The sequence below is a fragment of the Saccoglossus kowalevskii genome, chromosome 3 (genome assembly GCF_978046115.1).
Source record: "Saccoglossus kowalevskii chromosome 3, keSacKowa6.1, whole genome shotgun sequence".
NCBI lineage: Eukaryota > Metazoa > Hemichordata > Enteropneusta > Harrimaniidae > Saccoglossus > Saccoglossus kowalevskii.
In genome coordinates, this window is record NC_140643.1 from 42,279,107 (window position 1) to 42,306,289 (window position 27,183).

Below are 27,183 nucleotides of genomic sequence, written 5' to 3' on the forward strand. Positions count from 1 at the left end.
TCACGGTCTAGGCAGTCAGTTTGAATTTCTTTGCACGCAAGGAGATTGTATTCGATCGCAACAGAGCCAGCCTAGCTTCCCGTCATCCCGAAAGAAGGGGGCAGTTTTCGAAATAAATAGAAAGGCTGCCATTGGAATGCGAGCGACTGGAAAGGGAGGGCGTGGTCTGGTGAAACTGTCAAGCTATTAGGGGTTACCTCAACCAGTAACGGGTACACCCTTTCGCCAGTATGTACGAGCTGCCTCCAGGAGACTTCGAAACTCGTGGCATCATGCTTGAACTAATAAGTTTACAAACACAACGGCCCAAAAATAAATACACTGTATTTGCAAACATTTCAACTGCCAAGTGTAGTGTCTGTATTGTTTGTTACTCGCAAACAGAACCACCCACTTTGCATAATCCAAGCTTTAATGAATGACGTCACCGTTCGTTATCAGCACAGACCATCACAAAACTCCATAGCGTGAAAGAAAACGGCCAAAAAACAAAGTTTTTCACAGATATAAATGTCGGTTCATGATTTTTCCCGAAAACAACTTTCAAAGCATTTCATTTTCAATTAGCCCATGTAAATTTTGCTCCTAAAACGGGAGTTAACGTTGATTGAAGTTGAAATCATAAAAGTGCCGATTTCTCGGTGTTCGGTTTTTGGCAATTACCGTTGACCTAATTTTAAATGGCGTTTCAGTGAATAGCGCTACGATGTCACCGTTTAACTTTTCTTGCTCTTGGATATGTTGGCTTCATATCCGTATTTGCATATTTGCAAAATTCTATTGCGTTTTTTCACAAACCTCGTGCAAACCACCGGTATACTCTAACTTTAACACCAAAAAACGTGCTTGAAATTTGTGATTTTCGGAAAGAAAAAAAAACTTAATGCAAAAAATAAAAATACGGATTTAAACTTCTTGACCTTTGCTTCAAAACAGTGTAAAGTTTTTGATCGCATGAATGACTGTAGAGATGACAATTAAAATTTTATTCACGTTAGTTAAATTATCAGCCCCGCTGATTTTCAGAATCACGTGATGTGCCGCTCGTATCCCCCGTAGATAGAGCTACGTGTTGACGCCCTCTATGGTACTTTCGTTTTTATTGACATCTTGGAGACTATTATGGGCTGTTGAGTAAGTTGACCACACCAGCGATTGACTTTTCTGGTTTTCGACGTTCAGTACGCCTGTGAGAGAACCTTATAGACCCAACGAAGTAGGTTAATTTCATTGTAACTGTTTTATCTTTTAGAGTCTATGTTTTAAGAGATTCTGAGTGATAATTGTGAATCTTTGATGTATTTTTCGAAATATCGTTTCACACGTGATTGCGTCGTAGTACATTGTACGCTACATTTGTTGTTGACAAACTCATTTTCTGTTTGTAGTATTCACCGCTTGGAATAAATGATTATCCCCTGAAGCACTTGTGGGTGGTTGTTTTTCGAAGTGGTTGATCACAAGTATGGGTATAAAAGCACCTAGACCCCGGAACAGTGAATATTCGAAGTCTGTATCTGCAGTGAAAATTAGTCTACACTACGGAGAGAAACCAATCCCGTGATCAGCAGTGTTGTTGAAAGCACACATCCGCACTGATTATCAGGACTACAGCACGTAAGTGAAATAGAAAATATGGCAAGTAATACAAAATCTGAACCTCTAGAAGATAAGGAAGATGAGAGATTTGAATGTGATATCACACAGCGCCCTCAACGGCAGAGAACTCTCTCAGCCAAAGCTCTTACTAACAAAATTATAGAAACAGAAAACATTTTACATGGGCTATGGCAGCAAACAAAACAAAAGTTATCATGTATCAAAGTCACAGACCCCAGTGAAATAATTTCAGAAATTGAGTGGCTCAGTCAGCAGTATGCCTTGACATGGGAGGAGTTAGAAGCCTTGTATGAGAAAGACAAATGGGGTGATTCTCGCGATAATGCAGAATACATGAAACAAATATTTCTTCGAAACAAGCGAATCATTGATACAGAGATTAATGAAGCGAAGATGAGACAAATGAGAAAAACTGCATATCACAAAGAGCCATACGAACCCTCAGTCTCGAGCTCATCTTCCAGAAATAGCATACACACTACAAAGTCGTCACAATATGGACAATCAGTTTCAAGCTCAAACATATCCAAGACGTCGTCCAGACTTAGTGTAGCGAAAACACATGCTTTGGCGAAGGCTGAGGCATCAAAGAAAGAAGCAGAGTTTGAAAGAACTATAGCGAAAGCATTAACGGAGTTAGCGGAGCGCAAAGCAAAAATTAGAGTCCTTGAGGCCGACAAAAAGGCTGCAGCTGCTCATGCAACAGCCACCGTTTTACAACAGGCTGTAGACGAAGAGAATGGACTGTTCCCTACAACCCCAGAACAGTCATCAAATGATCATGTGGAAACATTTTTGGCTAAAAATTCACACAAACATTCAAAACAAACAATGATGGCAGTTTACAATTGCAAGAAACTCATACTACTAACCCGCCGTCAAATGGACTATCGATTCTCCCATCCACACTACGAGCTGAACAAACTTCTGAGCGTCCAGTCGACAAACAAATGACAGCACCGGAGAGACAGTTTGGAATGACAAACTGCAACACAAAGCCAGTTTCTGAAGAATACATACGAATACTGGCTCGACAACGCCTGCCAGTGCAGGAGCCTGAGATTTACGGCGGTGACCCCGTCATGTTTTGGCCTTGGAAGAGAGCGTTTGATTCCCTGGTGCAGTCGGCTTGTGTGTCAACTGCAGAGAAGTTGTCCTTTCTGGGCAAGTACACCACAGGTACAACAAAAACACTGGTAGACAGGTTTCGACTGAGAAACGTAGACAACGTAGAAAGAGCATACAAAGAAGCCTGGGAAGAACTGGAGTCAAGATTTGGCAACCCAGCTGTCATTTCCTCAATCATCATAAAACAGTTAAGTACATTCAGCAAAATCAAAGCTGACGACAACCAGCGACTTCTCGAACTCGCAGACTTGTGCGTAGACGCAGTTGCACACATGAAGGACCTACCTCATTTGATTATACTTGATACTCCACATGGAATGAATCCAGTAGTTGAGAAGTTGCCATCATATGTACTGAACAGATGGAGGGAGAGAGTGGCGACTTACAAGCAGATCAACAAGAAATTCCCAACATTTCAATACTTCACAGAATTTCTTACAACTGTAGCAAAAACACAGAATGATCCAGATGTTCCCCGCTTTAATAATACACAGATCAGACCAGATAAAGGTAAAGCAAGTCAACAGCACAGAACCCGGGTTTTCTCCACAAACACAAAGGATGATACCAAACAGTGTGCCTACCACGAGTCTCCTAGCCACGATCTGACTGAGTGTAAAGCGTTCATGAGAAAACCAATCGGAGAACGGCTAGAACTATGTAGAAAAAAGGGTTTGTGCTTCCGGTGCACACAAACACATCTTGCCAAAGACTGTACTGCTGAGATAATATGCACAACTTGCCAGAGTAAGAGACACATAACCTGTCTCCATTCATCACCCGCAGAAAAACCACAAACCACCAATAAAACAGATACAAATCAAGAAGTCACTACCAGGTGTACAAGGTTATCTAAGTGTTCGGCAGGACGTTCCTGCAGCAAGATAATCTTAGCAAAAGTGTACAGAAAGGGTCGGCCGACTGAATTCATAGAAACATATGCGGTTCTAGACGACCAGTCTAATGCTTGTATGGGAACTACTAGTCTCTTCAATTCATTGGAATCCACGGCCCTGACCTAGAATACGAACTTTCCACTTGCAGCACAAAAGGAGAGAACAGGAAGGGACGGCGTGGTGTTGACATTATCATTGAATCCTGTGATGGACAGAAACGATACCCACTCCCGGTAGTACTAGAGAACAATGACCTTCCCAGCGACAAAGGTGAAATACCAACACCTGATGTATGCAGAGCATTTGATCACCTCAAACCGATCACTAATAAGATTCCAGAAATTAGAGAAGATATAGGTATAGAACTCCTCGTTGGCAGAAATTGTCCTGAAATATTAAAGGTGAGAGAGAACAGAAATGGCCCTGTTGGTGCTCCTTGGGCTCAACGCACAGATTTAGAATGGACTGTATCGGGTGAGTTATGTTTAGAAACAGCTAGAGGCACAATCCGTGCTTCTGTTCATCGCACGACAGCAAACTGCGATGTGACATCATACAACACGAACCAGTGTACCAGAGAAAGATTTCAGTGTCACAATCACATATATGCAAAAGATATAATTGTACCTAAACCAGATAGGAATACTGACATCTTTGAGGAGACAGCGAGGGATGAGAATAAATCGCTGTCGGTAGAGGACAAACAGTTCTTGGATATCATGGATAAGCATTCTCATGTCAATACTCAAGGCAATTTAGAACTTCCCCTAACCTTTAAACAGGAACCAGAACAACTGCCAAATAACTATCAGTCGGTATTTAATCGTTTCAACAACCTTCGGAACCAGTTCAGACGCAATCCAGACTTGTTGAACCAATATGTTCAGTACATGCAGAAATTAATCAAACGCGAACATGCAAGTCCAGTTCCAACAACTGAATTGAATGCAAAGAATACATGGTACTTACCACATTTCGCAGTGCAACACCCTCAGAAATCTCAGATCAGAGTGGTTTTTGACTCGAGTTCAAAATTTAATGGTATATCACGCAACGATGTCCTGTTACAGGGACCAGATCAATTGAACAGTTTGCTTGGCATCCTACTTAGATTCAGATGCAACCAAATAGGCATAATGGGAGATGTGGAACAGATGTTCCATAACTTCCACGTCTGCCAAGTACATAGAGACTACATGCGCTTCCTGTGGTTTCAGGATAATAACCCGACAAAACCGGTAATCCAGTACCGCATGAACGTGCACATTTTTGGAAATGTGTCATCCCCGGCCATTGCCACATATGGCCTAAGAAAGATCGCTCATGAAAACAGATTGACCTACGGAGATGACGTGAGTGAATTTATACACAAGGATTTTTACGTAGATGATGGCCTCACCTCTCAGCCTGACATCGCAACAGCAATCAGCATTATCCAACGTACGCGAGAGATGCTAGCAACGAGAAATATTAACTTTCATAAAATCGCATCAAACGACAGACGTGTCATGCATGCTATGCCCAGCGACATTCGCATCAAAGACTTGCAGCTCTTCAATCTTAACCGAGACATGCTACCTACACAGCGTTCACTGGGGATCCAGTGGTCCTTACAGGGGGACACATTCACCTTTAAAGTAGACCTGAAAGTGAAACCGTTTTCACGGCGGGGAGTCTTAGCGACTGTGAATTCGGTATTCGATCCCTTGGGAATCCTGGCACCAATTACGTTGGAGGGCAAACTTATTCTCAGAGAACTCCTGAAGGACGAGACAAACGTATGCTGGGACAACCCCTTATCAGAGAAATACCTTCCCCGTTGGGATCGGTGGTGCAGTAGCCTGACAAGCGTCGAGCGTGTTCACCTGAATCGCTGTTACACCTCCCCCGACTTTGGTTTGGTTAAAAAACGCGAATGCCACGTCTTTTCTGATGCCAGCGACATAGCGATAGGTGACGTCGCCTACTTACGCTCGATGAACCACGAAAACAAAGTAGATGTTGCATTTCTTCTCGGGAAAGCAAAATTAAATCCAACCCATGCCGTATCAGTGCCCCGTTTGGAACTCTGTGCAGCCGTATTGGCTACACAACTAGTGCAAGTGATTACAACTGAAATGCAAGATGATATCGACAAAGTGATTTATCACACAGATAGCACTATAGTATTAGGTTACCTCCAGAACAATTCTAAGCGATTTCAAGTTTACGTGGCGAACCGTGTCCAGAAAATGCATAGCTGCTCCTCTCCAGTTCAGTGGCGTCATGTACCCTCAACTCAGAACCCCGCTGACCTTGCGTCGCGATCAGTTCCTGCCCAGAAGCTCACTTCTACTATGTGGCTACAGGGACCAAGTTTCCTTTGGCAACCAGACTATGCTCCAGAAAGAGAGCTATCCGATGCTGATCAATACAAATTTGAACTACGAGAAGATGATCCTGAAGTACGCAAGCAACCCGGAGCGTTCTCAATTTCGGTTAGCCAGTCAAAACTAATAAGACAAAACAAACAAGATCATTTGGGCTCAGAGAGATTTAGTAGGTTTTCCAAATGGAGTTCACTCAGGAGAGCCGTAGCAAATCTTATAAACTTAGCAATTGCTAACAAGAGAAATGTGCATGGAGAAAAGAACACACCCCATCAGGTAACCTCAGACATTTTGATTCAAGCTGAAAACGTTATTCTGCGTACCCTTCAGAAAGAACATTTTCCAGAAGAATACAGCATATTATCTTCCTCAAATAACAGAACTTTGACAAAAAAGAGTTCACTTCACCAACTAAGTCCATTTATAGACAGAGATGGACTCATTCGTGTTGGTGGCAGAATTGGCCAAGCAAACTTCGATTTCGGTGAACGACATCCCATACTGTCACCTAAGGACAGTCATGTATCCAGACTCATATTAGAGCATGTTCATCAACAAATACAGCACCAAGGACGCCAGTTTACAATGGGTGCCGTCAGATCCAAAGGGTATTGGGTGCCTGGTCTACACAACATGGTAAGAAATGTCATAAATCAATGTACAGTGTGCAAGAGATTAAGGGCAAAACCCCTGACACAAATAATGGCCGACTTGCCAACAGACAGACTAGAAGCAACTCCACCATTCACCAATGTCGGCATAGATGTTTTTGGACCCTGGAACGTGGCTGTGCGGAAAACCAGGAGTGGAGTGGTAGGAGCCAAGCGATGGGGAGTCATATTTGTTTGCTTATATACCACCGCTATTCATATAGAAGTCATTGAATCTATGGACACCTCTGCCTTTATTAATGCGCTCCGTAGATTTATCGCTATAAGGGGAGCTGTGAAAAGACTGAGGTGTGACAACGGTACCAATTTCGTGGGTGCCAAAAATGAACTCGAGACTGCGATGAAAGAACTTAACCATGGTCACATTCAAAAATTCTTGGCGAAACAGGCATGCGAGTGGATCTTCAACCCGCCTCACGCTTCTCACTTTGGCGGGATCTGGGAGCGACAGATCGGCACTGTAAGACGAATCCTGAACGCTATGTATGTGCAGCTAGGTAAGCCACAATTCAGTCATGACCTGCTAACTACACTGATGGCTGAGGTTACTGCCATTGTCAACAGTAGACCCATCACAACTGTACCCTCAGACAGTAAAGATCCAGTTGCGTTGACTCCAAACATGATTGTGACTATGGAAACAGGCCCAGTGCCTCCACCTCCAGGTGAGTTTAGCCAGAAAGACCTTTACAGCAGAAATCGATGGCGTCGGGTACAGTATTTGGCCGACCAGTTCTGGGTACGATGGAAAAGAGAGTTCCTCCAGCATCGTCAAGCTCGACGAAAATGGAATGTGATCAATCCCAATATCAATGAAGGAGATATTGTCTTACTTCAAGAGAAGGATCAGTCCCGAAATGACTGGCCTCTTGCACGTGTCATCAAGGCATACAAAAGTGAAGACAACCAAGTGCGTAAAGTGGATGTGATGGTTCACAGGGATGGCACAACCCGAATTTATCAGAGGCCCGTTGTGGAGCTTATTCTCATTGAAAAGTGTAACAGAGACAATTTTGAGTAGTCATTATTTCATGTAAAAATATATTTCATGACATATTTTTAGGCGGGGAGTGTGCCGCTCGTATCCCCCGTAGATAGAGCTACGTGTTGACGCCCTCTATGGTACTTTCGTTTTTATTGACATCTTGGAGACTATTATGGGCTGTTGAGTAAGTTGACCACACCAGCGATTGACTTTTCGGGTTTTCGACGTTCAGTACGCCTGTGAGAGAACCTTATAGACTCAACGAAGTAGGTTAATTTCATTGTAACTGTTTTATCTTTTAGAGTCTATGTTTTAAGAGATTCTGAGTGATAATTGTGAATCTTTGATGTATTTTTCGAAATATCGTTTCACACGTGATTGCGTCGTAGTACATTGTACGCTACATTTGTTGTTGACAAACTCATTTTCTGTTTGTAGTATTCACCGCTTGGAATAAATGATTATCCCCTGAAGCACTTGTGGGTGGTTGTTTTTCGAAGTGGTTGATCACAAGTACGGGTATAAAAGCACCTAGACCCCGGAACACGTGACGCTAAAACAAACACAATGTTCACAAAATAGTAATAGTAGAAAAATACAAGTCAAGAGCTTTCTAAACATATATAGATTGTATGGTTTCTTGTAAAATTTATTCCGATTATAGGTGTTTACATTTTTCATGCAAAAAAACTATCCTGCTACCTTAAGCCTTTGAAGGGCAAAGACAATTTTTGTTCAAACAAGACATGAATGTCATAGTCCCCGTCATTTAATTATAAAATACTGATGTTAAAATAATACATGAAACATTTGCAATCAGTTGAATTAACATGTACTCTATATGGGTACAACTCGTCATAAAGTGATTTCCTTTAATATAGTATTGTACTGATAACTGAAAACTTCCACTGACCTGAGTCCAAAATCTCAGAGTACACAAATGCAACCAAACTATGTCTCGCATACAATGTATGTATACATGCTCAAGAAACTGCATTCATAAATCTGAGTAAACCTTGATGTACCTTTAATAACTTGACTTCTTTGTTAATTCAGGTCATTGTATATTACCAGGATCTGGGTTTGTTTCAGTATTGCCACCATAATTCCCTTCAAAATGTAGGCCTGACACCCCTCTACAGTTTCCACAGATTGGTATGGTCAATCCATCTGTCACTGATTCAGATCAAGGTCATGACATAACTAAAAACCCTAGCATTACAATATAAGCTAATTATTTATTCTGAGCATGCTCAGTTGTTCTCTCAATGGTGTTGGGAGAGGTAATTTTGGATGAAAATCATGAAAAAGGAAAATCTGGTGAAAAAAAAAAATTTTGCATATTCGGAAGAGACTTATTCATCAACCTGCCAAGTTTCATTGATATCTGCTGCAGAATTTCTGAGAAAATGTTAGAGACTCTCTTTTTCAGGCTGCGCCTGAAACAGGGACTAATAATTGACAATATGTTGAGAAACAAGAGAACAAATTTAGGCAGAGGTTTTTCAACCCACCAATTCACAAAGTTTATACCCACCATAGACTCCGGTCAGTAAATGACTATTTTGAACTGTAGGTATTAATCTGCGATTCAGCCAATGACTGAGAGAGAAATCTAGGTCAGGAGATTTTGTTGTCATGAATAAAGTTGTGTTTTCTGAACAAACTTTCTCTTCTCTTAGCGTGTTACTAACTGACATGACAAGTAAGAAGTGTTGCTCATTTTCAATTTCTTTGATATCACAAAATGAACATTTTCCATTAGAGATTGGTATATTAGAAAAATTAGAATTTGGCAAAGCTGGGCAATGTAGCTTCATACAGGGTAGTAGGTAAGACAGCCATGGCAAGGAAACAGCTATTAATTTAAAGAAATCAATGGCGACAGGAAGAATAGTCAGTATATTCAATTACAAATTTTTGTTTATGTCAAGATGTTTTGATATGTGCATCAATGGTGAGATAAACGATATTGTTACATACATGTAGATACAAACTAGGCCAAAGACCATATCATCAACATCTATCAGTTACTGGGTTGACTAGGATTTAGTTTCAGTCTGACATCAATAGAATAATAATTAAGTGGAAATGATATTCCATTTACATGGTGCAAACAATTTATTATTGACATTCATTTTAAAAGTGGAGTTATTACAATAAGCTTAGTCTCAGATTACATGGATATCACTTACTAACAATAATAACATTAGCCAATTTGTTTACAATTAATGAATAACTTGCATGTCAGAGACATGAATGAACTGAGTAAATCAACAACTTTCACCATTTTCTTTATCATGGATCAAGTTTATTCACTAGCATTGTGGCTCTTACTGTGGCAAATATGTAAGTATCGGTAGTTGTGATTAGGGTATTCTCCTCAAGTTACTTTAGCCTTCAACTTTGGCAATACACAAGTTTCCAAAAAGCTGATATACCCCAGTACATTTTGGAAAATATGAAAAGTGGAAATTTAATTCCTGTGAACCTCAAAAAGAAACTTTTTCTGTGGGATTGGCAGTTTCTTGCTGTTTATTTTTGAATTCTTCATTCTTACTTCACAAGATAATCATGTCTCGGAATTTGTGTTTCCTTCAGATATATTTGTCAAACCTTTCAGACTTATGAATGCATCTGTGATCTTGAATCATAACTCAAAGTCAAAGGCTCATCAAACTGTCAATTATTAGAAGATGGTAATTTAAATAGTCATGACAGTCAAAAATTAGTTTCTATAAAAATGTAATAAAATATTTCTTCATATTTGATAAACATCAAATTTAATATCAAATAAATTTCATAGCAATCCTACTTTATAAATGTACATGTATCTGGACTATAATAAATGTTTTTCCATGAAAAACTCTCTCCCAGAAATTTACAAAACTGAGTAATTTCATCAACAGAGAATGTAACAACTAAGTTTTTCAAGACTAGTAGTTGTTATGTGACACAGCTTTATCAGTATACAAAGTAAATTCATAATCTGTAGTTAGTCATTCAGCCTGGTTATGTAAATATAAAATGGAATGTTTAACAACCGTTTTTTTTAAATAAACTGGAAATATGCACCAGATGCATCCTGCAAAGAAACGTAAAATAAGGAACAATACATTTTGTATGTTACATAATCAGAGATTTTTGAAAACCGTATTTTTCCTTCAAGCTGTTTTTCAATGGTACCGGTACTAAGGGTGATGCAGATACTTAAAACCTTATGACAGTGCATTCTCAAAGACAGACCGGAACATGAAGTAGAATCCAAGGGATTAGTGAGAGGAAAAGTTGGTTAAGCATGGGGGAATTTAACATAAATGTTAATCCGAAAAACCATTGTGTTTGTGATTGGTCTTGGCAATGTGTGGGGTATCATGAGGTAGCTCAGTCTCCGATACAATATAACTAACAGTAACCAGGGTTCTCCAAAGAGAATAGAGGCCCTTACTTCATAAGCTTGATGTATGTCAACAAGACCCACATTTTGAATTGAAGACAATGTTGATTACTTGTATCATTGATACTAAAGAATGCAATCCCTAGCCAGAATGATCCTTTGAGTCAATCAATCATATTTATCTACTGTCTCCAGTCATATGATCATGTTATGGCATCATCAATGGAAAGATAGTTTACATTTGTGTTTTGAAATTCACCAATGTTCATATCAAATAAGTACATTTTATATACTATTATTTACGTACAAATACCATCAAAATGTCTACTTTATTAGAGTCAGTAAAACAGTTTGAGCACTACTGCAGTAAGACATTGGGCCGAAAAAGCCGTACTCATTTAAGATTAATACTGTCTGATACATGGGATAAATAGTTTCACATGATAATTCAAGGCCTTATCTTGTTGCTAATAATTAATTAAGCACAATAGGTTTTCTTCACCAATAGTTAACAAATATTAGTACCAGGTATATAACAATAAATACAGGTAGTGGATTGAACTCATTAACACAAACAATAGACATAGCGATACCGATTGTATTTCATTGTCTGCACTTGACATAAAGAAAATTACATGTAAGTACATGCATCAGACTATTAACTGAATTTCAATTTGATTCACTTCATTTTAAATTAACAGAACATTCATTGCACATATTAAATGCATTTTTCTAAAAGTAAATTTTATATCATTTCATATACTAGCAGTGTGCTATCTTTTGATTTATAAAGAAATAATATGGTTGTACTGCAGTGATGCAGTGACTGAGGCAGCTGAAACCTCACTGTTCACAGCTACATGTACTTATTCCTCTCATATTGTTGTTCTATTTTTCACAGTTCAGACTAACAACAGCAGAGCACAAATAATGAACAGTTAAGTTATAAGTGGTAACAAAAGATCGGCATCCATGGTTGTATATATAGCATTAAATACACGTAGACGCCTGGGGCAGTTTTACTAGGCCCTATTTAAGTTAGCAATACACCTGTGATCAGATGTGCAGTGTATTTCTACAAGTATTAATTACAACAAACTACCTAAAAATACAGGAAGACATAAAGTGCAATAAATTATCTACCGAGTCAACTTGAGGTCATTAGTGCACTCAAGTGTAGTCAGCTGATCTGCTAGGGTGTGTGATATTTTCACCTACCTATTCAACAAAAACAAAGCTCCTTTTTATAAATAACCCATATAAAAAAAAATTGTATGTGTTTATATACGACTGATTTTTCTGCATTTCATTTCTGCTTAGTGAGTACTGAATACAAGTCATGCCCTATGGTGTAGATCTTTGTACTAATATTCTTACAGTTCACACTTTAAAGTGCCTGTGCAATGCCCACCCACACGCTTCCCATTTTAGATCTGTGCCCCACTGAAATGGGCAATTATTGATTTTTTTGCTGAAAATGATTACTCGTATCCAAGTAAATTTGAGATATTTCCCGTGCTGTAGCCACGCCCACCTATCCTGAAACGATCGACTGTTTCCGGATTTCCGACTCTCGCCGAAAGTGCGCCACCAAATGCAAAAATATGAGAGGAAGCCATACCCCTGGGCCGTACTTTTATATCACTGTGTCATTCAACGTACAACTTTACTTTTAAACGATATACATTTTTTAATCGGTGTTTCTTTTGTCTATTTTATTTTATTTTTGAGAGAGCGAATTTTAAGAAGTTGTTTTCACAACAAACTTTTATGATTGTTAAACGTTGTGTTGTGGGCGGTTGCAGTAATGCGTATAGTTATAGTGTAAGTATTTACACGTTTCGAATCGATCCGAAGGTGCGAAATCGGTGGACGAAAGCCGTGAAAATAACGAGAAAAGGTTGGGGTGGACTTCCTCCTAACAGCGTCATATGCATTGTCCACTTCACCTCAGATTCTTTTTTTTTGTTTGAAAAACTGTCTCCATGACAAACCAACTAGGTTTTAACGAGAAACGCCGAAAATACAAAACGTTTTCGAAAAAATAGATTCCGGACTAGCCCATGATCACTGAGACGGATTTCAAAAGGGAGAGAGATGTCGAGTATGTGTTTCAAATGATTTGATTTTTTTTGCGATCCTGATTATCACTTTATAGAGACCACCCGTGTTATGTAAAAGGTAGCAGTAATTTTGATAATGACGCGAAAACGAAGCGTCGGACAACTAGGAAATTACGCAGCCCTCCGGATGTTTTCATTTTCGCAGGCTAAAAGTGTCTGAATTATTCGGTTATTGGTGTTGAATGTTGAATTCACACCTTTGTTGCCTTTACTTGTAGCTTGATCTGCGTAATAATTTACGGAATAAGAATCCGGGCTTGAGCTGTCAATGTATTTCTTTAATATGATGCCATAATCATGAAAATCACGCTAAATCCACTCTGAATTTGTCTGTATGTGAGTCGCTCTCAATTATTTTTGTTATCCAATTAAACGCCGCCATTCACGCACTTGTCCCCCTCATGACCCAACGCGTTCAACCATTACAACGTCGCGGCAGTCATTTATTTAGTAACTGTGTTTTGTCGTTTTCTAATTATTTCTCTATTTTATCAATCAATAGTGTCTAGTAACCTGCTAAATAACAAGACCATTCAGCCGTCAAATTTGACTTTGTTCAATTCCGGAGTCCAGTGACAGTGTACAAACGTGCTCCGGTGACGGTGACGACCACGGTGACTAGCTACACCAGACCGGACATATTTCGCATCTGACTCAACCCCATGCAACAAACTTGATACTATGTGTTCATTATGGTCCATTCTTCCTCGACGAACAAATACATAAGTGGCAATTTAGTCAAACACGAGAAAACAGCACAAGAAATTTGCCTTATTTACACGTATCGGCAATGCAAGCTGCCCAGCGACTTCCCCTTCTGACATCACAAGGGGAATTTCTGTATGCAAATTGTTAAAGGTGATTTGACCAATGACTTAGCCAATACAGAAAATAATTTTACTGTGCAGCCAGAAATATTTATTGATTTGTTATTACTAGGCACATTAAAAACTGGACCACTGTGTTTTTCAATGCTGTTTGTACATAAACTGAACAACTGTTTATGACCACTGACTGACAACTAAATATTGTATGCACTAGGCATGTTCTAGATGGAGTTGAGTATTTAAACGGAACATGCACAATTTTGTGGAAAATGAATAAAATTGAACAGTGCAAACCACCAAGTCACATTTGGAACATTATGTATAAATTTGCATCTGTGTTGTTCACAGTACGCTTTTAGTGCATGCATATAGCATGGCAAATACGGTAGTTCCAAAGCGAATAACTAATGTATTTGTCTCACTGCATATACACTAAATGTATAGATTGCGAAACCAAGTAAGATAAAGAGGTTATTACACGAGAACCCCTATGATATCACAGTTTTGCTTGTGATCTTGGTACACTGATTCATCATCATACCAAGATCCCTTGTAAATATGACGCAATATCACAGAGATTGTTGTGTAATAACCAATTCATCATCAACATTTCTGTAACTTAGAGACCACATGTACCTGTCTAAAGTAATGTGGCAGCTCATGAAATATATTTGTCCTTGTCACTTCTTTACTTGACAGGTTATTATTTGACCTTTACAAATTATGGTAAACAGAGTTCAAACCAAATTCATGTTTTGCCTTGATTGAGCATGTTGGTGAGCATAAGGTGTACAGCGCATTAGAAAATATTATCCATTGGAGACTGACTCAAATTAGCTAAATTATTTCCATTCATATAAATTGTTCAGCCAGTTATCAAGCAACATGAAAAGAATAAACTGGTGCAAAAATAAAGATTAAAGGAGTATCTTGCAATTTTACATGGAAATTCAAATTCTGAAGTACTCAAGTAAAATTGTCTGATGACCTCAATTTTTGTTTTGTCAATTAAACCCAACAAGTTTTTGTGTCACTATCTTACCCACTACTGTTCAGTAAGCTCTGAATCTCAGCATGTTTTTGTATGTAATTTGGCTCCATGGATGGCAATGTCCTAAAAACATCTCTTAATATAACAACACAGCATGCAGGAAGTGTATCACTTCTAAACAGATGATAACTTTAAAATTAAAAAGAATCCAAAAAAAACCTCTAATTTTTGTAGATGACAAAATAATATTATAATTCTTATCACAAAGGGAAAGAAATATTTATTTGTTTGTTTGTAATATCTAAATTTGCCTACAGATACAATGTATCATGTGGCAGTATAATATATTATACATTAAAATGCAATTATATTGAAACCAATAGCTGCTAAGCAATTTACAAATATTACATAATAGTGGCTTGACATGAGACTCAACATTTCTGTTAAATTGTCTCATGACCAAGACTGTAATATTTTAATATATATAGATTTTTGTTTAAAATAAAGAAATGCCTGAAACTAATGGCTGACTAGAAGTGTTATAATCACATACTGAATAATATAGCAATAAAATGGTGCACTATTTAAGGTTAAATACCTTTTGTTTGTGACTATGATACTAATAAGATCATCTACCCAAACTGGCTAATAATTTATAAATCTTACTGTTAAAAATTGAAGTTATATTTCAATATTTTTCAAAAAATATATAAAAAATTAAATACATTCAAAATAAATAATGCTGTTTAAATCCTCACTGAAATAGCTGACCGTAAAAATACTGTAGTGACCAGTGAATGATTGATGTCAAAACAAAACACAATAGCAACTGATAAGACACATTTTCATGTTGGCAAAAAACATAACTGCAAGATGACTTAACAATAAAACCAGGTCCTAATATTAATAATATAATAACCTTAATATTGTAATACTCAAAAGCCACCGAATTCCATTAAATGACACACAAGAAAACTGACACAATACATCAGTAAATTCAACAAAAGATTCTCCTGAATATTTGATCAATTTAATTAATCAGTACAGAAACATTTGTCTGTGGTGAATTGATTACACTCATATAGATACTTCCATCAGGTTGTCAACATTGAACAGTAAATGTCTGTCAATACATGTAATTGCACAGTGAATTCCTATACAAACTAGGAATATGAACTCTTAATAGGGAAGTAAAGTTCCCGAAATATTTAATATTTTTCTGTAGATTAAAGCATATTACTGGGGTATATATATAGATTGTTAAAATAAGCAGTAAAACGTTATAATAGGATGCTAGTTGGAATATTTATTTTTATTTATTATCTGGCCAAATAGTGGAAAGGCAGTACAAATAATAGAGGGAGCAGGGATTTATTTACTCACCATAATGGCAATGTTTTTAAATGAGGTTGTTGCAGCATGTAAATAAATACATGACATACAATAATTTATGTATGTCACCTCATTGTAAACTTCTGTTCCATGATTTTGCTTGTTCATGAAATAATACATAGTTCAAAGTCACTAGAGTCGAGATGGTAACAAGAGAAGTCGGCCAGCAGGAGAAGTCGGCCAGCAAAACAACGGAGAAGTCGGCCAGTGCGAGAAGTCGGCCAGTGAGCATCGGAGAAGTCGGCCAGTGAAACATCGGTGAAGTCGGTCATTTTTTTACATACTACGTTCAAACATATTTACATTTTTTTTCTCGAAAAGTCGATCATTACTGGACATGGTACTTACTACGCTCGTACATATTGACTACAAATATGTTTTCGTGCGTCAAGTACAAAAGTGAGGAGTCGGCCATTTCGGTACAGACTTCGTTCGTACATAATGACTACAAACATTGTTTTTCATGTGTCAAGTACGAAAGTGAGAAGTTGGCCAGTACAGTATAGACGTAAGTCAGAAGTCGGTTTTTACAGTACAGATTGCGTTCGTACACTTTGATTACGGAAAATGTGTTTTCGTGCGTCACGTACTATTAAAAAAATGTGAGTAAGTGAGAAGTCAGCTATTACATTACAGACTAGGAATTCAATGTATTTAATTGTTATTTTAACCATATCCGTCTCCCAGGAGACGCGATTGTGTCTTGAATAAACTAAACTTAATTGACAGTTAGTGAATAACATGTCTTTCTATTTACAGAGTACTGAAGGGATTTCAGAGTGAATGCATCGGACTGAAAATGTTTTTCTTGTTTGTGTTTAATAAAGATTCAGTTGTGTTGTGTTTTTGACGAGCTTTAGCGGCAGTCCACTCTGACAGTAACCTGCGTCGTACCGCAAACCACATTGTTCAATCATGGAGCTAAATAAATGAACATCCAATGTACATTGTATTGTAAAACCAAAGTCCGGTTCATACCCGTCTGATTTAGTCTGTTATTCTATTTAATAAAGATTGAGCAACATTTGAGCGCTATTATTTTGTGTATGCCAAGTACATGACCCCACAGGATGTATGCCAGCAAGCATCACACCGACCCGATTAACATCTATTGTCCAAGGTGATAACTGCCGATGTTTTTACAGACAAATTGCGTTTCTTTTATTATAAAAACACCGACAAAGATTACACTGCTATTGAAGGTGTACAAAGGCCACGGATAATCGGACTATGCTTCGTATTTATTAACCACGGGGAAATCCATTTTTTGTATTTGATTGACTAATCGGTCTTTAAGGTACAGACTACATTCGTAGGCGTTGAGTATATACAAAATATTTATCGAACGTCAAGTACGGATTTCAAAATATAAATCTCCATGGTATATCTCTGTTCACCGCACATACATTTTTTCCCTAAATTGCCGACATTTCGTCGTACCATGGAGGTAGAAAAGAGAAGGACTCCTTCTCTTTTCTACCTCCATGGTCGTACATAAACTAAAATTATCAAGTGCGCTAAATTATAATTACCATGTAAGTACCGTAAGCACAGTTTATTTTGTCCTTTATGTAATGTTTATTTGAAGGCTTCATATTGAACGTCGATCAACCATACCTGATACATTCCCTGTGTAACTTACATATAGAACACTTTTCGAGATGTTTGCAGCGTCTGCAGCGCAATGGTATACAGTCAAACCATGGAGGTAGAAAAGAGATACCTCCATGGTCAAACACAATAAAATGACAGGTTCAAATCCAGGTCTGTATGACGTCAGAGACGTGAATATTTATTCTAAGTGCCGGTGGTGGCGTAAAATCTGGACGTAAAATATATCTTATCCATAGGACTGGTTCGATCCTCCATTAACAGATCAAACAATAGTTGGATGTGTTTAAGTGTTTCATTATACCTCCAGAATTGTTGTAATTGTGACACCACTTAACCATTTTTCCATTGTACTAGCTGTTAATATTTGAACTTGCCGACTTGATAATGCGTTGCTCTTACGGCCATATCGTTTATCATCGCAACTCGATTACCTTTATGTTATGTACTTTTCATGTTTTAAAATAAACTTAAATGCTGACTAATAAATTTCTCTAGTGTTTTTTTTCAGCGCCGTTTACTTTCGTTTATCATCGCAACTCGATTACCTTCATGTTATGTACTTTTCATGTTTTAAAATAAACTTAAATGTGATGTATTTTTACTGTTTGGAAATAAACTATGGAATGCTTGACTTTAAAATGTTTCCAGTTTGATTTTATAAATAATTGTCATCCAACATCCGTAAAAAACAGAAATAAATAAGTATCTGTGATCCGTAGTCTAGACTCAAGCCAACGTCTCTCCATTTCCACATGATGTGTCAGTTGGCGGCGAGATGACTGTAAGTTCATATCACTTGTTTGGATGTAGTACCTAAGACAAAGCATTGTAATCCAGCAATAATCGCTTAACATTTTGGAAGAAAAATACATCTATTTTATGAAACACCGTACATGTACTTAGAAAACGTTGTTAGTTGCCATTTATTAAACCATGGATCTAAAAAATAGTTCCATGATTAAACGTACATTATACGTAACGAAGACGGCAAATACATTTTTTTGTTCACGTTAAAATGAATATAATTGATGTGTATAATAAATGGCAACAAATGACGTTTTCTAATGTACACCATTTCATAAAATCATACGGCAGTTCAAACAGTTGAGTTGACGTGAACTTACATAACAACTATGAAAGTAGCGCACATCACGGGTAGCAGTTCAAATACGCAGTTCAAGCACTTCCATTGTGATGCATAACTTCACACTTTCGCACCCTCGGCAAGTTCAAATATTAACAGTTTAGACAATGAGTATAGTTGTGATTAAACACGACATTATTTGTTCCTTTTAGATAAATCATTGTCATTGTTATGTATTCTGTGCAAAACGAAAAGACTTATATTTTATGCACAAAACATAATTAGTTCTTTCTGGCTAAATAACTATGACCTTACAGGTAATCTTCCCTCACTGAACTTCCGTTTTGCCATAAGGTTTTACTGAAAGAGAAAATCAAACATTGTTCTAGTAATCACCATGCACCGACACATTGCCACCCCCGTGAAAAGGGTGGTAAAGCCAGGCTATCCACGTAACAATATGGCCGCCGGCACGTTCTCTCAACTACAGGTTCGCATTGTTTATTATTCATGGCACACATGTGTGTCACTGCAAGATTTCGTTTTAAAAAAATGAAGATCCAATGATAACGTATGAGTAACAAATATCTGTCAAAAGTTTCTAATAAGTATTTCAATCGGATCACCCTGAATGAGTCCCAAAACTGTCATGTATCGGCGAATGGTCAATATTTTTGCTTGTCGAATGCTGTGATGTAGGGGTCGCCTGGTACCCAACAGCCCTACATGCAGTGGTTGTACTATTATAGTAGGAAGCCTATATGAACTCAGCAATTTGCTCTGTAGCTTACGAACATAGATTTGTACAGTCTCCCTGCCTATTAGTAGAGTTGAAGTTGAGTTCTCCGCCCGGCCGACTTGGTGACTGGCCGACTTCTCCTGCAGGCCGACTTGGCGATTGGCCGACTTCTCTCGTATTCGTCGAGATGACAAACACAAAGCTATCAGTTTGACAAGGGGTCAAGTAACTGACGGTGTTTGAACGGGAAAACAATATTTTCACTGAACTTGCACCTTTGAAAGAAACAATTGAAGTACTGCCACGTTTGGGATTGCAGAAAAGATATGAAAAAAATGTTTATTATTCTTAAAAAGTACTAACCTTGCCGGCTTCATACCATAATAAGGCATGGTTTCTTGATAAAACTTTACAGTCAAAGATGGCATTATTGGGGGATGGTTTACTCCGCGCCACGGAACGTCCAATTTTAACCGGTTCGTTGAGAAGAACACGTCGTTCTTGAAAAGGATGTGAATTGGGGCGACAGGTAAACACTGCAACGGCCGTCATTTTGTTAAGGTCAACCAGCTGATCTCTCTTTGGTTCCTGTGATCAGTGTCGGAGGACGATTCACATACGACAGAGGTTAACGTTCTCACACAAACAGAATTATACACGATACTTTCTCAAGGTGGGTAGGTGAGTAGAGAAGGATCTTCTGAAACACTATAAATTGAAAATACAAAACATAAATATAAATGAATAATTCACAAACCGGCAAACGTCAAAAAGTCTTTAGCAAACTTTGTTTGGGCAAACGCACGTTACAGTGTACGACACGAGAGATGCGGAAATCATAACGTACCGATACGTCCACTTGTTGATATTAAAAATATTTGCGTACCTGTCATACTGCACGATCGCTTAGCACAGAGAAACGTAATGTGCAAGAGAAATTTCTCCCAAGTGTTCTATAAACTCAACTTCACACGATCCGATCCGCCATTTTGAATCTTACACTCGTCAAAAATCAGTGCTTCGGACGACAACAATACTTCTGAAGACAACCGTACTTGACCAGGACTTTAACAAATGACAACTGAATAACTGTAGGTGAATATTAGTTGATAGTACAGTTACGGCTCCGTCTCTGAACGACACATACAAGGAGATAAAATCTTCTCTGCACACAGCTGACTTAAAACATTAAGACCGCCATCTTGAATTTTATTTTCACAGGTAACTGCCTCGTTTTCAACTTCCGGGGAAACCGGATAGAGGGCGCTATAGGAATCTGGCGCTCAATGCGTACTTTTCGTAGAGGATACATTCTTGCCCGCCAAAGTATTTTTTCCGCCCCACTCAAAAAAACACCAGTTGCCGAAAGAGGGGGCGGTTTGCGACGATGAGAGGATGATGATTAATTTCATGTTCTTTCTTTCTTTCTTTCTTTATTTCTTTATTTATTTATTTATTTATTTATTTATTTATTTATTTATTTATTTATTTATTTATTATATTTGCTCTTTTCACAGTATGCATTCAAGTGAAACACCACAGCAAGAAATGGTCAGCACGACGATTCTCGATGTGATGGTCGGCGAAGCTATATCATTTTTCCGCATATACCTTGTTCGCAAAAGCCCGCGACCTATTCACGAATTATACAATATTATTGGTCAAATGTCGGATAGTAAATGTAGGCCCGAGATTAAACACTGCTTGGGTACAAGTATTTTGGAGTTAAGAAACTTCTTCGAAAATCATGGAACGTTTTTCGACGTGAGAAACGATTTAGTTGCCCTGAAACCCACGCGGACTAGGGATGAGATCGAACACATGTTATCGGATCACAAGAAAGTCGACGACGCAAGAGAAGGGTCTAGGGTTTCTGAGGTTATATCGTTGAAGTGCTCGCGCCAGAAACTAAACGTTTGTATCATTTCAAACCCGGAAGAGTGTACCAAACTAGTATTACATATCACTAAACAGTCGCAGGCTATTGCTGTGGACTGCGAAGGAGAGGGACTTGGTGAGTATTTCTTAATGACATATTAAATGATTGAGACTAATCCTGAAACATGTATACCGGCATATAATCATTTGGTCCACACTCTATGTAGAAGATAGATTTTTAGTCCCCGTTCGGACGCAGTCCGAAAACGGGGACTTATGTTTTGACCTCCGTGCGTCCGTGTGTGCGTGCGTGCGTCTGTGCGTGCGTCCGGACCTGTATCTTAGAAATGCCTGGACCAATCACAATCAAACTTCACACATACATCATACATGATATCATACATATGCACGTCAATTTGTTTCATGATCTGATTCAAGATGGCCGAATGGCGGCCATTTTTGTGCTAAAAATCATCAAAATCGAGCATTTCCCGGTTGTTTACAGATGGATTTTGTTCAAACCTTGTATATACATTGGAAATTATAGTACCTTGATGCACATCATTTTATTTTACGATCTGATTCAAGATGGCCGAATGGCGGCCATTTTTGTGCTAAAAAATCATAAAAAGCAACCATTTCTCGGCTGTTTACAGATGGATTTTGCTCAAACTTGGTATATACATTAGACATTATGGGACCTTGATGCAAATAATTTTGTTTTTCAGATAACATTCAAAATCGCCGACTGGCGGCCATTTTGTATTAATCAATGTGGTTCTCGTGCCATATCTCCAATATATTGTTTTGACTGATTATGTTCAAATTTTAAATATTCATTATACATCATGCCATAGATATATTAGTTTGACGATCCTATTCAAAATGGCCGAATGGTTGTCATTTTTGTACTAAAAAATCATCAAATATCAAGCATTTCTGGCATTTATGGATGGATTTCGTTCAAACTTGGTACATACATTAGACATTACGGGTTCCTGATGCACGTCATTTTATTTTTCAGATCAGATTCAAAATGGCTGTCTGGCGGCCATTTTGTTTTAATGAATGGGTTTCCAGACCCATATGTCTGACTTGTTTTGTCTGATTATATTCAAATTTTTAATATTCATTATACATCATGTCACAGATATACGGATATATTGGTTTGATGATCTTTTTCAAAGTGTGCTATTTTTGTGCTAAAAAAATCCTCTAATATCAAGCATTTCTTGCATTTATGGATGGATTTTGTTCAAACTTATAACACACGTTAGACATTACAGGTTCCTGATGCATGTCATTTTATTTTCAGATTGGATTCAAAATAGCTGACTGGCGGCCATTTTGTTTTAATGATTGGGCTTCTAGAGCCATATCTCTTAAATTTCTAATTTTGGTGAATATTTTTGTCATTTTTGGTAGAAAGTGATATTTTCGACTTCTTGTTAAAAACTGTAAGTCCTGTTGCTTTGATACTATACATATTGTTCATTTTCTAATGATGTCTTCAGTTCTTTAATTGAAATGTGCATTGCTAACAGCGGAGCTATCTCAGCCGATAGGCTGCTTGTTTTTTATGCGGTATCTTGGACGTGTTGTGAGTTTTCATTCAAATTTGGCACATACATGTACATGTACTTTATACATGTTAGGATGCATGTCCATGACAATTTGTTTCAAAATCTGTTCAAGGATGGCTGATTGACAGCCATCTGACTTTTTGGCCGTACTACTATATTTCCACAATTTATGTACCATTTACATTTGTATTTGGCACATACATCATACATATCAGTGTGTTTCATAATCAGATCAAAGATGGCCGAATAACGACTGTTTTTATTTTTGGCCATATTACTACTACACGGAACACGTGTTTTGATGTAAATAAACAATCTGTTGTATACGCCACTTGGAACTCAAGTTTGAAGGACACGCTCGCGGCAACCCCTCCGCTTTAATATGACGAGCACAAAGAGAACTTTCAAAAATTTAACAGGGACTGTGTCATTTTCAATGACTTGTCATATGAGTGATTGTTCGTGTCAATGTTTTACTTTTTCGACTTCTTCTTGAAAACTACAAGCCTGAATGCTTTGATACTTGGTGTATATGTACCTTGGGTAAACCTATCTTAGATTTGTTCAGTTCATGATGATATCTTCAATTCCCTAATTTTGGTGAATATTTTTGTAATTTTTGGTAAAAAGTGATATTTTCAACTTCTTGTAAAAAAACCGCAAGTCCAATTGCTTTGATATTACATATATAGGTACTACACATGGACCTCTATCAGATTTGTTCATTTTGTAATGATATCGTTAATTCTTAATTTTTGGTGAATATTTTTTGTCATTTTTGGTAAAAAGTGACATTTTTGACTTCTTGTTGAAAACCGCAAGTCTGATTGCTTTGATACTATACATATAAGGTACCACATGTAACCCTTTCTCAGATTTGTTCGTTCCGTGATGATATCTTCAATTCTCTAATTTTAATGAATATTTTTGTAATTTTTGGTAAAAAGTGATATTTTCGACTTCTTGTTAAAAACAGCAAGTTTGATTACTTTGATACTATACATATTGTTTATTTTCTAATGATATCTTCAGTTATTTAATTGAAATGTGCCTTGCTAACAGCGGAGCAATCTCAGTCGACAGGCTGCTTGTTTAATTTTGGGATTATGTATGTGAGGTTCGTTCTATCAACATAGAGTATCCCCTGTTTAAACTTACGAAACGAAACAAAACAAAAAGAATAGAATAGAACACAGGTAACACAGGATACAAATTACGATATAAACAAGGCAATAATTTCTTGTGATTCTGTACAAATCTTCTACAACTTCTGATGATAGTCACATTCTCTTATCATTCCTCTCCATATTCAGGTACCTATGGGAAATTGTCACTAGTGCAGATTGCAACGTATAACGGTGAAGTATATTTATTCGATATCTTAGCAACCAAGTCTAAAGACGATTTATTCAAGCGTGGGAAGCTGAAAGATCTACTCGAAGGCGATGATGTAGTCAAAGTAAATATACCACAATCTTAGTTTCATTGTTAAATATAGTTAAATATAAAAAGCGCCCTGCGGCCTTTTTTGTTTTTATTGTGAACTTGTTAGCTCCACTGTCACCAAAGATGGGTGGGTTACCTGGACCTGTTGTCGTCTGTCCTTCGTATATCGTCTGTCAAGTTTTTTTTAAGGGACTACTGAAAAATTACTAATTTTCACTCGGTTTAAATTTTACTGTTTGGCATTTCAGGCATATTCAGTGGGTTTTAAATTCATGGTTTTATCATTTAGATAATATGTTCTATGCTAAATTTGACATATTCACTGGGTTTTAATTTAGCGCATTTTACAATCAGCGAAATAAGCATAATTAAAACCCAGTGAATGATTAATCTTTTTACAGTGATCACTTTTCCCAAACAGTAAGCTAGATCACCTAGCTATTTATAGCACAGCTTCTCTGTCAGATTTGTTTATTTCATGACATCAAATCAAAATCTCTATTTTAGCGAATATTTTTGTCATAGATTTTTGACAGCTGCTTGTCAGATTGCATTGAAATTTGGCATGAATGATCTTGACATGGACTAGACTCTGACTTACTAATTTCAAAAAGTGTCCTTTTTTAGTAAATATTTTTTGTTGTTTTTTGCTCATTTTTGCATATTTTTGACTTCTTCTCCAAAACCACCTGCCAGATTGCTTTGAGATTCATAATGTATATACATGGATTGATCCTCTTTCAAATTTGTTCATTTTGTGAAGATATCTTTTGTGAAAGTTATGATTTTTTTTGTAATTACAATAGTTTTATTTTTCCCACTTTCCCATACGTTACATATGGACTATGTATAATACATGGACTGTAATAGATAAGTGTATTGTTGGGTTCTGAACTCCCAGAACCAATGTTATTCAAAAATGCTGAAATTCAGGTAAAGGTCATTTCAATGTTTATATGTTTTGCTGCTATAAGACAACTGTAACAGTTGGAAGGTAGTTTTTTTCAGTACACATTGTTTTGGGTTCTGAACAATCTCGGCCAATGTTTTTAAAAAAATTTCAATTTCAGGTCGATCTTCAGGGTTGGGTCAAGGGTAATACAAGATCCAATGTTCATTGATTACATCATCAATGTTGCGTAGCCCTCTTTTAATCTCTATTAGATTTTGAGTTTTAAAAAACTTGTCTTGACTGGCCATATCATACCATATTTCCATTCCTTCAAACTGGTAATAATTTAATACAATGACCAGTTTCCTTTATTGTGCCAAAATTTATCAACAGCAATCCACCCTATGTTTCCAACTCACAGTTAACAATTACAGTGGAGCTCTTTCGACTGCAAGCTAAGTCACTTGTTTTTTTTTGGGGGGGAAGGGTAGGAATACAGGATTGTATGTTTACTCATAATTAGGCCAAAAAAAAAATTGTTATGTTGCCCTCAGTGGCCGACCGAAAAATACGAAATATTGGGTTGCGTTTTTTTTTTTAATAAGCCATTAATATTAAAAACTCACCATTTTGAGCAGTAAAAAAGTGTTTCCTCTAAAAATTAACGATCCCGGACCGTTGTTTGATCCCCAGGCTCCCTGGGGAGATAAGTGGCAACTTTGAACCTCAGGTTAATCTGTATTTCTCTAAAAAAAAAAAAAAAACCAACTGACCGACATAATTTTTCAATTTCCCGACTTAAGGGCAACATAAGTTAACATTCTTAAGATCAGTAAAGACGACAGGATGGCACACATGATATAGTACGCTATGGACATCACCAAACACCTGTAGTCATACATTATCACATTTCTCTCCAATAATCCAGGTTATGCATAACTGTCGAGGGGACAGCACCACTCTCTATGATGAATTTGGGATCAGTTTGAACAATGTATTTGACACAGAAGTAAGTTTTACCGAATATCATTTATTTTTAATTAAAGAGGCAATATGGAGTATTTTGAAACATGTTAAAATAATTTTGTTTGATATTACATCTTACAGCAATTGATGTTGATAACATTCTACAATAGGGTACACGCTTTGTTTTCACATTTACATAAGTTGCAACTAGAAATATAAACATCGACTACAAATCAGAGGAATGATTGACAGATATTGCCCACAATGTTTTCTATTTTTGCTACAAAGTCCGATGCCCCAGACTTTGCGGCGCGTCTGTCTTCAGTCACTTTTGGTCAGTCATCGTGTTGATTGCATGTCGACAAATCGGCAAGTTGAGTTGAAAAACCAGTTGAAGTAAGAACAAGAGTTGTCGATTTGTATTTTCGTGGACTGTCATTTGCTGAGATTAGAGATCGAAATGGTGTTTCAAAGCAGACAGCTTATAATATCGTCAAACTGTTTGTTACCACCGAGAGTATACTGCCAGGAAAGCGTAAGAGTGATCAAACTGACACCGTTATTGACTATGTCGAATATTAT

At 37.4% G+C, this 27,183-nt stretch overlaps 2 protein-coding genes and 1 pseudogene across 2 annotated transcripts in view; 2 read left to right on the forward strand and 1 right to left on the reverse strand.

Annotated features, from left to right (window-relative positions):
• LOC102809759 (uncharacterized) overlaps positions 1-21,047 on the reverse strand; it is a 79,435-nt gene extending 58,388 nt beyond the window's left edge. Inside the window, exons 1-2 of the mRNA XM_006816631.3 lie at positions 20,723-21,047; positions 20,200-20,544 (exon numbers count right to left, since the gene is read on the reverse strand). Of these exons, the coding sequence (XP_006816694.1) occupies positions 20,200-20,388 (189 nt within the window). The 5' untranslated portion in view covers positions 20,389-20,544; positions 20,723-21,047. The remainder of the gene's footprint in view (positions 1-20,199; positions 20,545-20,722) is intronic.
• Positions 6,902-7,481, forward strand: LOC144353756 (uncharacterized; annotated as a pseudogene).
• Positions 21,048-21,354: 307 nt separating the features above from the next.
• Positions 21,355-27,183, forward strand: part of LOC144353322 (piRNA biogenesis protein EXD1-like) — a 38,881-nt gene continuing 33,052 nt past the window's right edge. The window contains exons 1-3 of the mRNA XM_085497513.1: positions 21,355-21,850; positions 24,611-24,756; positions 26,564-26,644. Of these exons, the coding sequence (XP_085353639.1) occupies positions 21,355-21,850; positions 24,611-24,756; positions 26,564-26,644 (723 nt within the window). The remainder of the gene's footprint in view (positions 21,851-24,610; positions 24,757-26,563; positions 26,645-27,183) is intronic.